This window comes from Pygoscelis adeliae, unplaced genomic scaffold (genome assembly GCF_000699105.1).
Source record: "Pygoscelis adeliae isolate BGI_AS28 unplaced genomic scaffold, ASM69910v1 Scaffold45, whole genome shotgun sequence".
Taxonomy (NCBI): domain Eukaryota; kingdom Metazoa; phylum Chordata; class Aves; order Sphenisciformes; family Spheniscidae; genus Pygoscelis; species Pygoscelis adeliae.
Genome location: NW_008825114.1, coordinates 5,956,000 through 5,971,747, shown reverse-complemented (window position 1 = coordinate 5,971,747; position 15,748 = coordinate 5,956,000). Strand labels below are relative to the sequence as shown.

The 15,748-nt window shown below is 41.1% G+C and overlaps 1 protein-coding gene across 1 annotated transcript in view; it reads right to left on the bottom strand.

Moving 5' to 3' along the window:
• Positions 1-2,698: 2,698 nt before the first annotated feature.
• The window catches only part of LOC103920424 (RNA-directed DNA polymerase from mobile element jockey-like), a 22,619-nt gene continuing 9,569 nt past the window's right edge, over positions 2,699-15,748 (bottom strand). The window contains 1 exon segment of the mRNA XM_009328164.1: positions 2,699-2,916. Coding sequence (XP_009326439.1) covers positions 2,699-2,916 — 218 coding nt within the window.

The following is a 15,748-nucleotide window of genomic DNA, read 5'->3' as shown; positions in this document are numbered from 1 at the left end:
TTTAAGAACTTGAGAGAGTGTCTGTCAGAATGGACCCATCTTCAAAACACAGCTTCTGTAAATGATGTGCATCACTGTGGAGAGCACTGAAGCTTCAGTAACTTGGAGAGCGGAAATACAATAGCCTGGAAATGTCAAACTGTGGAAGTCTCCTGAGATGGGAAGTCCTACACAGCACTCGTGGGATTACTTTTCAGGAGTTTGTGATGTCATTTTTACAGTGTAGAGTGATAGTTTTCACGTAGAATAAACATGGCAAAACTCAGGAAAAACTGAGCAAGAACTGAGTGAAATTCTTTCCATAGAGCTCTGTTTCTTTTATTAGTTTTAATGAAATTCTGCCTTTAAGTCAACTTTTTAAAATGAGTGGGATTTCTTTTAGCACACACTAAAGATGCTTAAAGCTTCATCATTTTTGCTGTATTGGAAATAGTTTGTTAATGAACTGGCAAATGCTTGTCTAGAATTGAATCTAACTCTGGCCTTTACTGAAACTCTTTCAAGTGAAACGGTTCTTATAACCCTAACAGAAAATTTTCTTTATTCTTACAGAAGAACCAAATTGATTCTAAAAATAACTACATAAATGCAAAGCCTATGCTGGAGACTCTAAATTCTTTGGTTTCAGTTCTGTCAGTCCTCATAGTGACTGGCAATTTCCTACCTATTATTTTCACACATCACTACCTATTACAATTACCTATTACCAGGTCAATCCATTGTTAGTATGCATGAGTAAAGTGCAATAGAATTAAACCCCTGTTACAGACATTACAGTCTTTTTAGCATTGCAAGAACAGAGCTCCTTTGTTTATTCAAGATGATTTTTTTAACCCTTCTTTTTCTGCTCCCTTCTCTTTCCATGCAGTATTCATAGAAAATGTGGGGTTTTTATAAAATACTTTCAGTTGGGAAAAGGTAGCATTCGGACTGATGTCATCTCCAAAATGCAGGAAGAGATCACGGCATCAGGTCATTAGATGGCATTACTGCATTAAGTCTTTACAGTACTGGTGTAAGTTGATCTATCTCCACTCGGCTATATGCTGTTGACTCCGATATTTAGTCTATATAATGTTTAAATGATTGTAGGGGGCAAGTGGGGAATCAAAAGCAAGGTTTAGAAGTATTTTCTAAATTCCTGTGATGTTCCTGAACACAGGAAACATTTAAAGTATATTTCACATCAAATAGTCAAAGGAGAGACTTCAAAGGCAGGAGAAAAAAAAAATCTCTTCATATACTTAACTCTCACTGGGCCCATACAGAATGGGTCTCATCCTTTTATGAAATATCTTCCCTCAGCTTAAAGCCTGTAAAGTGAGTAGTTGATTCTTCGTGGTGTTGGGAAAGATACGGTATTATTCTTCTGGCCTTGGCTTGAAGACTGAAAAAATGGGGCAGGGATTGGCCAGTAAAGGGTAGATACAAATCCCTTTTAAACCAATGGGAGATGCAGGCATTAAGCACTACTTAAAAACTCAGACCTGGAGTGCTCAGAGTCCCTGTCTGCAGTACAGCACAGTTTATTTGGAAAAGGCATAAAACCAGCAAAAGCGCATGTAACTTCCCAGTCCTGCTTAACTCGTGTTTTTGTATCAATCCAATAAAGTAGTGTAAAAGGAATCAATATGTAGAACAAAGTTGTCACTGTGGAGGGTGGGGCATGGATACTGTATATTTTTGTCAGGCGGTGGTGGTGTGGCAAGGGTTGTTTTGGATTACTTCTTGCCGCCTTCTGTGGATGGCATACCTGTCCTGTCACGGCACCACTGAGAAAGAGGCTAACTCCTTCTTCTTTATGCCCAGCCCCGCCAGCTATTTATACATACTGATAAGATCTCTCTCAGCCTCTCTCTTTTAAGCTTTCTCAGTCTCTCCTCGTATGAGAGATGTTCCAGTCCTTTAACATGCTTGTGGCCCCTTGCTCCAGTATGTCCACATCTCGTAGTGGGGAGTTCAGACCTGGACACAGCATTCACATGTCTCTTCCTCAATACTGAGTAGAGGAGGGATCATTTCCCTTGATGGGCTGGCAATGCTCTGTTCAATACAATCCAGAGTGCCCTTGGCCTTTGCCATAAGGCCATGTTGCTGGCTTTTGGCCAACTTGTCTACTAGGACCACCATGGCCTCTTCTGACAAACTACTCTCCAGGTGGCTGGACATCAGACTGTCCTGCTGCCTGGTGTTACTCCTCTCCAGCTGCAGGACTTTGCATTTCCCTTTGTTGAATTTCATGACATTCCTGTTGATGCATTTCTTCAACCTGTTGAGGTCCCTCTGAATGGCAACACACACAGTGGGTCTGTCAACCACTTCTCCCAGTTTTGTATCATTTGCAAACCTGCTGATGCTGCTACCTGTCCCATTATCCAGGTCATTCATAAAGATATTTAATACTATTTACCCCATTATCCAGCCCTGGGGCACACAGCTGGTGACTGGCTTCTGGCTGGACTTTGTGCCACTGGTCACAACCCTTTGAGTCCAGCAGCTCAGGCATTATTTAGTTCACTTCACTGTCCGCTTACCTAGCCTATACTGCTATCAGTTTGTCGATGAGGGTGCTATGGGAGACAGTGTCAAAAGCCTTATCAAAGTCAAGATAAGCAACATCTACTGTTCTCCCCTCATCGACCAAGCTAGTCTTATCATTGTAGAAGGCTTTCAGTTTGATTTAAGCATGATTTCCCCTTCATAAATCCATGCTGACCACTCCAAATGACCTCTTCCAGCCCTTTCGACAGCCAGTGTCTGGAATTGGTTTTCCAGGATTATTTACTCCATCATCTTCACAGGAATTGATGCTGACTGGCCTGCAGTTCCCCAGATCATCCTCCTTGCCTTTCTTGAAGACGGGAGTGACATTTACTTTCTCCCAGCCGTAAGGAACCTCCCCTCGATTGTCAAAACCTTTCAGTGATAAAGAGAATGGCCTCAAAATGACATGGGCCAATTCCCTCAGTGCTTGTGGGTGCTCCATGGACCTGGGTATGCCGTTTGTTTAAGTGTTTCCTAACCTGCTCCTCCTCCACCAAGGGTAAGTCTTCCTTGCCACAGACCTTCCCATTGATTTCAGGGACCTGGGATTACTGAAAGCTGGTCATAGCAGTAAAGACCAGGGCTGAGACTGAGACTCAGAGGTCATGCCCTCACTCTTCAATATAATTACGTGCTGAGGGAGCATGAACAGCCAGTTCTTGCAAATCAAAGCTGTTGATCTTGAAGAAAGATGCAAACCATTGGTGTGAGCCAAGAATAATTTCCTGGGGCTTGACCAGCTGTGCTGGCTTTCTTTTCAGGCAGATTTTCTGCAGTAGGAGGAACAATCTCTGTGGTAATGCTGGTCAGGAGAGTAAGCTTTACTCAACATTTGTCTCTAAGGCCTCTCCCTGCTGCTTAGCAGGTCTAGATTTGGAAGTTGGTATTAATCAGTTAGTATTTCTTGCAACCATTGTTTCTCAAATAGTGGGGAGTGCTAATGGTTAGAAAATCCTGACTTTATCAAGGACTTACAGTTTAATGCTTTGGCAGTATTTTCTTCCTTTATTGCATAGGTAGGAATGCAAAATTAATCTTTTTTTACATGCTATTTCAAAATTTCTATTTACTGAATTGTAATGCAAGTGGATTGAGAAGAGAGTTTTTGTAATGTCAGATGTTCTGATGTAACTGCTTTCAGAGGCATCAACAGGGCATTGTAGGAGCATAAAATGCCAGAACATGAAACAAAACATTAAAATCTTAAACTATTAAAAAGGAAAAATTTGAAGACAGATTAACAGGAAAACCTGTTAACCTGTTTTTAAAATCAAAGAAAAATAGTTTCATTGAGTTGCCTAAAAATCAATGTATTTTCATGGATTATTTCCATCAGTACCTTCTGATGGCAAACAGCTGTCAAAAATGACTGTCTCTTTCTATTAAAACTTGGGCTGATGTTACGGTGGCACAGCTAGTTGCTCTTGGTAGGGTTTTGAAGATAGGTACTGGTATAGATGTTGGGTTTCTGAAGTCAGCTGGGAACTTACGACCTTCAATCCATTTTCAGTCTCCTTCCTGGAGTCTTTGCTTTTCAGGCTATGGTGAAGCTTATGTTTGAGTGCACCAGGAGGTCTGTATTTCCTGTTCCCTAAGGAAAGGAATGACTGTACTGCATATTAGTACTGTATTATTTTTTTCAGCCTTGTAAAGCATTCTGCAAATGTGCATCTGACTTTTTGTTGCTTGTTCTGCCAGAGTAATTTGCAGACATGGATGTTGTACCCCAGCAATGTTTGATGCTCAGCTGAACAGCACTGCCTTCTGAGTAACGTTACTGCGAGCATATTCATCTAAATGTTTGAAATAGCGTGTCTCTCAATAATAATAATTTTTCATGTAAGTCAACCTCAGTTCATCAGGAGGTAGTTATGGTTGGATTAAAGGGGCTAAAGGATTGCAAATTGCTGTTATCTTTCTGCTGGATATTCTAAGCATCAAAACAAATACCACGGTGCACTTAAGATAATTTTCTCATCTGTATTCCTTATCCTCGCCATTAGTTTGGATATGTTGTGCTGAAGAATTTGCTGCTCTTCATTGCAAATATGGGAAGAAGCGACTTGGGCATCTGAATCCTGTATCTCCCCTTCAAATTACCATGTGCTGGTTTCTCATGTCCCAGGCTGTATCACTCTGTGAGGAACATCTTCCAGCTGCACATGCTTAGTGCAAGGAACAGGCAAGAGTCAAGACTAACTGGTAGGAGAAGTGAGTGGAGTGGCATCCATTTATAGTCTTGCAGTTCTGGCTTGGTTAATGTAACCTTGTTTTGCCTATTTAGCATTATATTCTGCCTTTCCTGACTTTACTCATATTTTGTCTCTCCTATTTACAGTGCATGCAAATAGATGGCTTCTGAAGTATATTTTATTGTTGCTGGATTGGTGTATTTTTCCACATAAAATAATAGCTACTACTTAACACTGAAGCCACTTTGTTCCTCTGACAGTCACTATCCAGATTATTGCAGGCATGGTAAAGGGTCAGTGAAAGGACATTTGTGAAAAGGATCCTTGCTCCCTGTGAGATCACTAGCCTGTTTGTTTCTCTTTAAGTAATATTGCTGCACAAGTAATATTGTATTGCCTTACTGTGAGATAAAAGCCCAAGATAATGGGAGCAAGCAAGAATTGATTGTATTTGCAGTTTAATGTCCTGAACTTTTCACCAGAAGATGGCAGCAGACTGATGTTAGTCACAAATATTTCTACTGCTTACTGTTGGATAAATGTGGAGATACTGTGCTAAATACTTTGAATTGAATAGTTTACCATAGCTCACGGTGATAAACCGGGCATTGCAAAGCATTGCATGTCAAGCAGTTTTGTGGGTTTGTAGGTCTGGCTGGCTGCTGGCCTGCAAGTCTTCTGCAAGTCCTGGCCATTGTTCAGTGATGTGCTTTCATCTGACAGTCTTTCAAAAGCATTTATTTTGGAAGAAAAATCAAAGCAGGTAGAGCTGTTGCTTAAATAAGTTTGCATTTGTTGCATGTTGCTTTTCAGTTCAGGAAAATGTTTCGTTCTGTTCCTAGAACTAATTTTCCTGGCAATAAACTTCAGTTAAATGTGAATGCACATTTTCTGTGGCAGAGACAGAAAAAGCAGAGAAAGGACTGGGACTGATATTGCACGATGCAGAAAGAATTCTTGTTTTCAGTGAAAAGGCTATGTAAATATTGATAAAAAAGATGTGGAGTTCAGCAGCTCTTGCAGATGGTTTGTGGTATCTTTAATGGAAAATAAGCTATGTTAGCCAGAGAAACAAAGATGTTTTTTACCCTGTAGCCATAAATTGATCTTTACCATAGTAAATGTTTAGCATGTTAACAAGCACAAAATGTCAGAGATAGATATATTTATGAATTTTCTATTTTCAGTGCATTCAAATATTGCAGAATAACTTCACTGTTCGCAAAAAACTCCTTCTGAAGAATGTAAGGAGAGGAAAGTGCAGGTGTTTTTCTTAGGTGAGAAGTAAAACACCAAATCCAGCCAGGGTGATCCATTGCACCATGGCTTCAATAAGACTTAATGCCAAACCTTCAGATTTCCCTGTGTGTCTGAGGCTGAGTTCCTTTAAGGTGTTCAATATGGGCAGACACATAAGAAGAGGTTACCTGGCCTAAGGTCACTTGGGCTTGCCCAGACCCAGTTGTCAGCTAACAGAGACAAGCTACAGATTGAGTCCAAGATGCCACAGTGTAAATATTGCGTGCTGTTGCCACTTATTCTGACATGCTGATTCCTAATCCACATCCATAACAGTGATGTGCCTGCAGCTGTTTTTAATGACCTGTTTACAGCAAAACATGCTAACAGTTCCAAAACAAACAAGCGAAAGTAAAAGATCCAAATTCTTTGAAACTGTGGCTCTCAAGTGAGTCTTTACCAGTGGAAAATTTGGTGTTTGGTTGTGTAAGTTAAACTGCACCCTACTCCACATTGACAACAGGGCTGGACTGATCTGCTACAGGCAATGGTAATTCCAGTGTTTTCTTGCTTTTGAATGCTTTATTTGCACTTTTGGTTCCACTAACTGTTGTAAGATCAAAGTATTATGTGTAGTGCTTAAGAGGAATATTACATCAGAAAACTTAAAATTCCATAACCTGTGAGCAGCCTTTCCAGGCATATTTATGAAAAAGTAATCACAATGTTGTTATCAAAATAGTTCTTTTAATATGGAAGATGGCAGAAGTTCATTCATTTGTGACATTTGGTTAGCTTAAGGTTTGGACTTGCATTCCCAGTAAATGCCACTGGTGGGGCTTTCAAGTCTCTCTGATGACCAGGTTTGCACAAGCCAAAAGCCAGGAATGAAGGATGTCAGATTTCAAACATTCACGTATATTTTTATTATAAATCTTATTATGCACACCACTTAACATTAAAAGGCTGCACACAGACGTACTTTCAATCTGCTATATTTGGTTTTTAAAGGGATTGAGTACCTCTGGCTAACGAGCTGTCATGAGTTCATGTACCTGCAAGTTAATGCAGTAGCAGAAGGGGACTTTAACATGCCAAAGACACAGTATATGTTTTGCCAGGTTATTCTACAACTAGTGCAAGTTGCCTAGTTATATAATTAAATTGATCACTAAAAGCGAAATCCAGATTTCCAAAGTGGCCGTTCTTCCTAGCACTTTGACACCATTTCTCCCTTCTCCCGCATGTCTTCCTTCCCACTTAAGCCCTGGGTATCCTTTTATCTCTGAGGGCTTTCCATAGTTCCCTCCAACCCATCGATATCCCTCTACACTATCTGTCCTCTTGTCTAAGGCCAGACAGTGCCTTTATTGTCTTCCTGCATGGTTTCTCCCCATCCTCCCTCTAAGCACATTTGCTCCTTCTAGTTTCAGGTGTTCTTCTTTGCTACTTCCAACCCCCAGCATCTTTCTCACATCTCTTTTATACATCTGAGAGCATCTGCTCTCAGCTTGCAGCTTTTTTCCCTCCACATACCTGACTTGTGTAGAGGCTTTTCTGATGGGAAACCTGCAGGAACAAGGTGTAGCCTCTGAGAGCCTAGTTGGCTGTCAAAAGGGCTGGAGGGTGTCCTTACTGTGTTCACAAATTATTTATGTGCTCACAGCCTGCTGTTTCAAAATGGAAAAATCCTGGAGAAAAGCCCCTTCATGTTTCCTAGCGTTTCCAGAAACTGCTTTGAAAATATTGGCGTGCTTTGTCAATTACAGTGTTTAGCAACACTGTGTATAAAGCGTTGTGTCAATGAAAAGGTGGTATTCTACACTCTGGAGTCAGCCTAGGGATTTGATCATGAATGCATGTAAACTGCACTAAGACATCAGTGATTATATAAGACTTCCTGAATTTGAATTTCCAGAATAATTTGCATTTTTATGCATAAAAATGACCATAGGGGAAGCAATTGTATAGATTAGGGAAAAGGGAAATGGAACAATTAAAATTCCCATCAGTAGGGTATGCCAGCAGTTTGGAAAGTTTGACAGATGCGCGTAGAAATAAGAAAGAACACAAAACTTTATGACCATTTTAACATGGTCTCATGCATTTCAGACAACCAGTCAATCTGGCTGTCAAGAGAAAATGAAAGGGTGGTGAGTGTGGCTTCACCTGGGTAGGCACAATCCAGCCGACCCACCAGTTTTAAGTAAAAAACATTGGTAATTTTTGGTAAAGGCAGCTGTCATGGGAGAATTGGGTGGGCTGGCTGCCCGGGCAGAACCACTCAGGTCAACAACATATAATCCAGAACTTCTTCACTATGCAGGATAGGCATAGCAGGTGGATACTGATTTCTGAGATTTCTCTTGCCTGACACAGGCGTGCTTTGTACTGCATCCAAAGACCGCGTCTCTCCAGTTTGGTGCAGAGTGACAGCACAGACCTCAAGGCAGAGGACACTCACTCTGATCTCCTGATGAATTTGAGCCCTGGATGGTGGCCTTGTGTGCAACACAGGATGTCCATGGATGTGACATTTTACTACTTCTCGAGGGGTTGTTCTCTTCACCATGTGTTACCTTTTGTATTGGATTGTCTGTTGTGCTGCCAGTGGCCATGAATAATCACAGGTCACCAATAGCTGTGACTTTTTCATAGGTGATGCTGCTGCACCTGTGTTTTCAACTTTCTCTGCAGTGGGGCATTTGCTAACTATTCTGGTCAAAAATGAATGCAGTGCTAGGTGATGCTCTGGCTGCTCTGACTTAGCCACTTGGTGCCAGCTGCTCTGCCTTGAATGCTTCGGCTTCTGTTCTAGCTATATTGTGCTTATGCGTACATAGTTTCCTAAAGAAAAAGCTTTACAAGTTTATGCCTTGTAAGAAGTACATAAGTTGCAGGTTTCAGGAAAGAAAACCCAGAAAATATTATGGCAGTTTTAATTAAGAGAATTTTATTTTTTCCCTCTAAAACCTAACAGTGCTTGCTGATTTAGTTAACCTGATATTTACTTGCTGATTGTAGTAAAACTGATATTTAAAAAAAAACATACCTAAAGCTTATGAGAGTTGTATTCTATTTTTTATTCTTACAAATTCCTAGTTTACAAACTCTGAAGGCCTCATTTTTTGCTGCCAAAAGGGCTCTAGTGTTCAGATCATTACAGATGGCTGTTGATAAGTATCTGAAATTCACTCTGTGCAAATTTACCCTCCTTAGAAGTTGTGTAATCTGGAAGTATCTTAGGTTTCTCTAAAGTTTTTTGGAAAGCAAGATGAGCAAAAGACTTGAATAAATTCTAGCACCCAGGTTTGAAAAATTTAGGCATCACACCGTACCCGGACAGAGTTGGCCAAAGGCAGAACCAGAAACTTTTAACTAAGTAAATGGTCCTTTAATAAAATTTTGGCTACAAGAGAAAGTATTTCAGGCAAATTTTATGTGTGGAATGTCACTTATCATTCCATAATTCTTACTACTCTTTATTTAAATATTGAAACAACTGGTTCATGACTGAATAGTTTGACATGCTGCAGCCTGGTACAGGTTGGCAGAAAGAATAGTATTGCTAGTACTGAAATAAGGTGAAGGGAGCATACTCCGGAGGCTGGTGTCCCTTGTGAACGAATGGTGGTAAACTATTTGCTAGTGCATTGGCATGTCTTCAAGAAATACACTATCTTTTTTAAAAGCTTCTAAATATTGAAGGCAAATAATCTGTGGTAACAGATTTCAAAGGGAAGATAGGTATCTCCATCCCTTAAGTAGCTTTGTAAATAAATTTCAAGCCTAGAAGAAGATGTGATTACCTAGTGTGACCTCTTCCATAATGTATTGACTTTTGTGCGGTACCTGCATTAAAAGTAGTGGTTTGTAATTAAAGAAGAACTTATAGTCTTAATGTATTTTGTGAGTTCTAAACTTGCTGTCCTCCATATCTAAGAAGGGATAAAATAGTAGCTTGTATGCTAGCTAAATATCTTACCAAAAGAGTTTTTCTTAAATACCATATCCATTTCCATATTTGCTTGATGAGATACATGCAAAGAATTTCTGAAGTACTGGTTGTTCATTGTGCCTCATGAAATGTATTTTAATAGTTGATTAATATTTAAAAAGAGGTTTCAGGGACATTTATAGAAATGTTCATGTTAAAGAGCATAGTAACAGTGACTATCAACTGTTATGTGTGCTTTTAGCATTAGAGCATAAATAGCCTCATGCAACAGTAATACAGATATCCAATGTAAACATCGTGGTAGAAACCAAGTCATATACTTATATTCAAGGTTTATATGTCTCTATTTTTTTTTCTCTTGCCATTCCCACATTTTTAAAATAAGTCAATGAAAAAAAAAAAAGGAGATAATAGCTACAACATTGTTTGGCTGTTGCTTAGAGGGCCCTATGATGAACCCACTATTAATAGGTCCAGTTTGATGTCAAGTATGTGTATCTGTTTGCAGAAAATGAGACTGCTCAAAGTTTTCACCAGAATATACGTGCTTTTTTCACAGTTAACAGAACCCATCTGAGATATAGACATGGTAGTTATTCTTAGTTATTGTTATTGTTTTCTTAGGATGAGACAATGTTGATCAAGAAAAGCTGCTGATAATTCAGGATCCAGTTCAAACTTACAACTGGTGAAAGTCTGATAAAACAGAGATGAAAACACAAAAGGCATTTTACTACAGGGGAGGATGGGCTAGGAAATTAATTTCTCCCCAGAAGGGCTGATTGTGTTCTTATTTTATAACTCTGGAAATATGGAAGCCCATCACCTATCAGCAGTGAAAAATGACTGATTGACCATTTTTTCATTTCCAGAAATGGAAAGCTGTTAAAAATTTCAGGATTTGTGACAGCTTCCTCATGTCTGGAATTCTTTTATACAGGGAGTAGTTCAGCAAGAAATTTAAATTTTTCCTGATGTATCACTTACTCCATTTCACTTTTTTCTCATCATAAGGTTTTTTATGGCTTAAAAACTTCTGTCCTGGCAAAGCAAGGTGACTATCTCTTTTAACAGTTAGCCAAAATTTGCCTGCAATTCTCTAAGCTAGATGGACTCCTAGAGCAGCTTATGATCTTTCCATGCTGTTTATATTGTCAGACTATATTGCCATGTTGCTAACCAGACTTTTCCATAGCACTTCAGGTTGTAAATTTAATTCAAAAGTAGAAGTAGTGGAAAACTGCCTTTCCTTTTGCATGGGGAGGGACAAATTTAATGTAGGAGGGAGGGAGTTGTTTGTACATCTCCCCCCCCCCCCTTTCCTTTCTTGGCTTGCATTATGCAGAGTGTATTAGAAATTACATAGATCATAGCAAGCAGATGTTGGAGACCTTCTGGCAAAGTTTTATCAGTACTCATTTTATGCTTTCCTGAAAGCTGGAGCAGTTGGTGAAAACCTGTTTTTGGAAATTGTTTTGCAGAAGCCTTCGTTTTTACTACAGTACCAGGCTCGGGTCCTGTTAAAAGAACACAGGACCTTATTTCCCTCTCAAGTACTCCTGTTGTACACCAGTTTAAACCTACTGACTGCAGAGCAACAGCTCCTCATCTCACTGGTGTAAAACAAAATTACTTGTAGAAGGTATTGCTCCCGGTTCTCTGAATCTATAGCAGTTTTTAAAGTCCTCTTCAGCTGTCTCTTAAAGAAAATTAGTTTTGCCCTAAACTCAATGGAAATCAGTTCCCATTTTTTATACCACAGAAATTAATTGGTGGAGTTATTTTACAAAAAATAAATATTCTAAGTCTTGAATTTGAGGACGCTGGGCTGTGGTCCGTATGTTTACAGATTGCACAGCATCCCACTGCTGCGTCAGGTGAATCATCCGAGCTTACCTAACATGCTAAAGCAGTAACAAATCTGAAGGAAAAAACAAGGGCATAGACAAAGTGAGCAAGCTGTGGGGTTGGATCTCCACTCCACCTGCCTTAGGGATTTCCACCATCTCCAGGCCAGGTTTGTGGAAGTGCATGTGGCTTGCAGGTTTTGAGGCAAGGTTTGAAAAAACAGGTGAGATTCTGGGAGTAATTGGAGATTGCTGGGCAGAGAATTTCTCCTTTCTAAAGAAGAAGATTGCTGTGAGAGTGGCCAAAAGCCATCGCAGTCGATCGGCTATTTCATGAGCCCAGCAAAGGAAATGGATGGAGAAGTCATCAAGAGGGTACGGTCCCAGGGGAAAATCCCTGAAACCAAGGGGACAGGCTGCACTCATTTCCACTTGTATCAATCCAGTTACATAATTCCTCCCTCCCACCTCCAAAACCCAACCTTTCCCACCTGACTTTGACTACCGCTGCGGTAGCCGCTGTCCCTGTCTCTACAACAGCAACCAAAGGCTAAGCCCATTGGAAGCGTGCTATGCTCAAAGCCTCTGCCGAGGTCAACCTAAACTTTTGTGGCAGCATCCTTCAATTCCTCGTACACAAGTTCTGTGAAAAAGGATCTTGAGGGCTATTGCAGTTCATAAACTGGGCACGAATCAGTGTCATGCTGGGACAAAAGGAGTATGTGGGATTGTACTGTGATGCAGAGCCCTGTATGTAAACAGGGGAATAATCCTCCTTCGTCGGTGCTATTAAAGATCTTGAATAGGGATCTGTGTCCAGTTTTAGGCATCACGCTTCAAGACTCATGCAGACTAGTTGGAAAGAATTCAGGAAAGAAATAAGGAGGATCAGAGTCTGGAAAGCATAATCTAGCAGGAGAGCTTGAAGGAATCCAGATTGTTTAGCCTGGCGAAGAAAAGACCAAACATAGATGTAGTAACAGATTCAAATAGGTAAATGATTGTCAAAAAAAGATGAAGTGAATAAATTGTTCTCCATGTCCACCCAGGAAGAGCAAGCTCTCTAACAACAGATATTTAAGGGCTAGAAGAGATTGCCTTGGGAGGTGGTGGAATTGCCATGATGACAGCTTTCACAAGATTAGAATCATAGAATCACAGAATGGTTTGGGTTGGCAGGGACCTTGAAGATCATCTAGTTCCACCCCCCCTGCCATGCACAGGGACACCTTCCACTAGACCAGATTGCTCAAAGCCCCATCCAACCTGGCCTTGAACACTTCCAGGGATGGGGCATCCACAACTTCTCTGGGCAACCTGTTCCAGTGTCTCACCACCCTCACCGTAAAGAATTTCTTCCTCATATCTAATCTAAATCTACCCTCTTTCAGTTTAAAGGCATTACCCCTTGTCCTATACTACCTCATAAAAAGTCCCTCACCAGCTTTCTTGTAGGTCCCCTTCAGATACTGGACGGCTGCTATAAGGTGTCCCCGGAGCCTTCTCTTCTCCAGGCTGAACAACCACAACTCTCTCAGCCTGTCTTCATAGGAGAGGTGCTCCAGCCCTCTGATCATCTTCGTGGCCCTCCTCTGGACCAACTCCAACAGGTCCATGTCCTTCTTATGTTGGAGGCCCCAGACCTGAATGCAGTAATCCAGGTGGAGTCTCACCAGAGCAGAGTGGAGGGGGAGAGTCACATCCCTCGACCTGCTGGTCACGCTTCTTTTGATGGAGCCCAGGATACGGTTGGTTTTCTGGGCTGTGAGCGCACATTGCCAGGTTATGTTAAACTCATCAACCAACACGCCCAAGTCCTTCTCCTCAGGGATGATCTCAATCCATTTTCTGCCCAGCATACAGTTGGTGATTTCCTAGGTCTCTAGTCTATCCAGATCTCTCTGTAAGGCCTTTCTGCCCTCGAGGGAGTCCACAGCTCCTCCTAATATAGTATTATCAGCAAACTCAATGTACATTCAACTCCTGCATCCAGATGATTTATAAAAACATTAAAGAGCACTGGCCATAAAATTGAGCCCTGAGATACCCCACTGGTGACTGGCCACCAGCCTGATGTAACACCATTTACTGTAACTCTTTGAGCCTGACCTGTCAGCCAATTGCTCACCCATTGTATTATGGACTTGTCTAGCTGTATGCTGGACACTTTGTCCAGAAGGATATTGTGAGAGACAGTATCAAAAGTTTTGCTAAGATCCAAAAAATCCATATCTGCTAGCTTCCCTTGGTCAACTAGATTGGTGACCTTGTCATAAAAGGAAATTAAGTTAATTAAACAGGACTTTCCCCTTGTGAACCCATGTTGGCTATGACCAATGACTGCATTATCTCCCAAATGTTTCTCAACAACTCCCAGAAAAACCTTCTCCATAATTTTCCCAGGCACTGAAGTGAGACTGATAGGCCTGTAATTACCAGGGTCTTCATTCTTACCCTTTTTGAAAATTGGGATGTTTGCTTCTGCTTTGGTGCTGGGTTTTTCTCCAGCATCCAAAAGGCCAGGTCATCCTTTTTGGTGTTTTTAATGGCAGTTGAAGTGTTGTGTATGTAGAAATAAATTTCTGCACTGATTCTGATGTCAGTTCTGGCAGTTCCAGTCCAAAATTGCAGTTCACAGTGATTTCTATCAATACATATCTTCAGATGCAAGTTTTTCAAAGACTGTGGCTTGTCTGTTATATCCTATTTTGTTTGGCAGCAACAGACAGTCTTTTATAAAATACAGAGTAGGTTTCCCACACTGGACTTGAAAGGCCCTAATATAGGTATCAAAGAAGTCTCCATGTGTAGCACAGTTTTGTTCTTGTATTTGTAGTAAAGAAACACTTGAAGATATAGTTCAGTGCAGACATCCTATTATTTCAGACATGGGAAATTCAGTCTTCTGCTCAGAAAAATTTTCTTCCTTCTCTGTGTCATGGAACAAGGTAAAGTAGCCCTAATTCAAAGTAAGAACAAGGCCATAAGCTTTCATAGAAAATCCTGTCTGAGAATCCTGCCTCTCATTTTGCAGAGGTTTCTGTCCTGGCTTTGACTTTTGAGGGAGATACCTGCCATTAAATCATGCTTATACAGCATGATTTCTGGTTTAGACTTGTGTGTCTTTCAAGTAGCATTGCCCACATCATTTCTATGATTGGACTGTTACCCCTTCTGATCGGAAGGAAAGTACAGCACTTCTTTAGCCAGTTTGGTGGCAGAGGCTAAGACAATGTGAGCTTGATGTCATTCACATCAGTGTCCTTTGCCTACTGATACTGAACAAATGGTAACTGAGCTTGGCTCCTTCTTTTGGGTCCCTCTTATTGTACTCGGTTATTGGTAAAAAGTCTGTATTGCTACGCTCTTCTGGTGTAGTGCTAGGACAGGAAGCACAACCTGCAGGGCACATGGCCCAGATACTGATGGAGCCAGAATTCAGCAGCCACTGGATTGAATACAGTCTCCTTTGGCAGCTTCTGCAGAGTCACTTAGTCTTGTTTTTGCCTCCACTGGTAGAAATAGATCATGGAACAGATCCTCCTGGAAGCTATGCGAAGGCACATGGAGGACAGGGAGCTGATTCGAGACAGCCAGCATGGCTTCACCAAGGGCAAGTCCTGCTTGACTAACATAGTGGCCTTCTATGATGGAGTGACTACATCAGTGGACACGGGAAGGGCTACAGATGTCATCTACCTGGACCTCTGTAAGGCCTTTGACACGGTCCCCCACAACATCCTTCTCTCTAAATTTGAAAGATACGGATTTGATGGGTGGACTGTCCGGTGGGTGAGGAATTGTTTAGATGGTCACATTCCGAGGGTAGTGGTCAATGGCTCAAAGTCCAGATGGAGACTGGTGACGAGTGGCATCCCACAGGGGTCCGTATTGGGACCGGTACTGTTTAATATCTTCATCAATGACATTGACAGTGGGATCGAGTGCACCCTCAGCAAGTTTGCAGA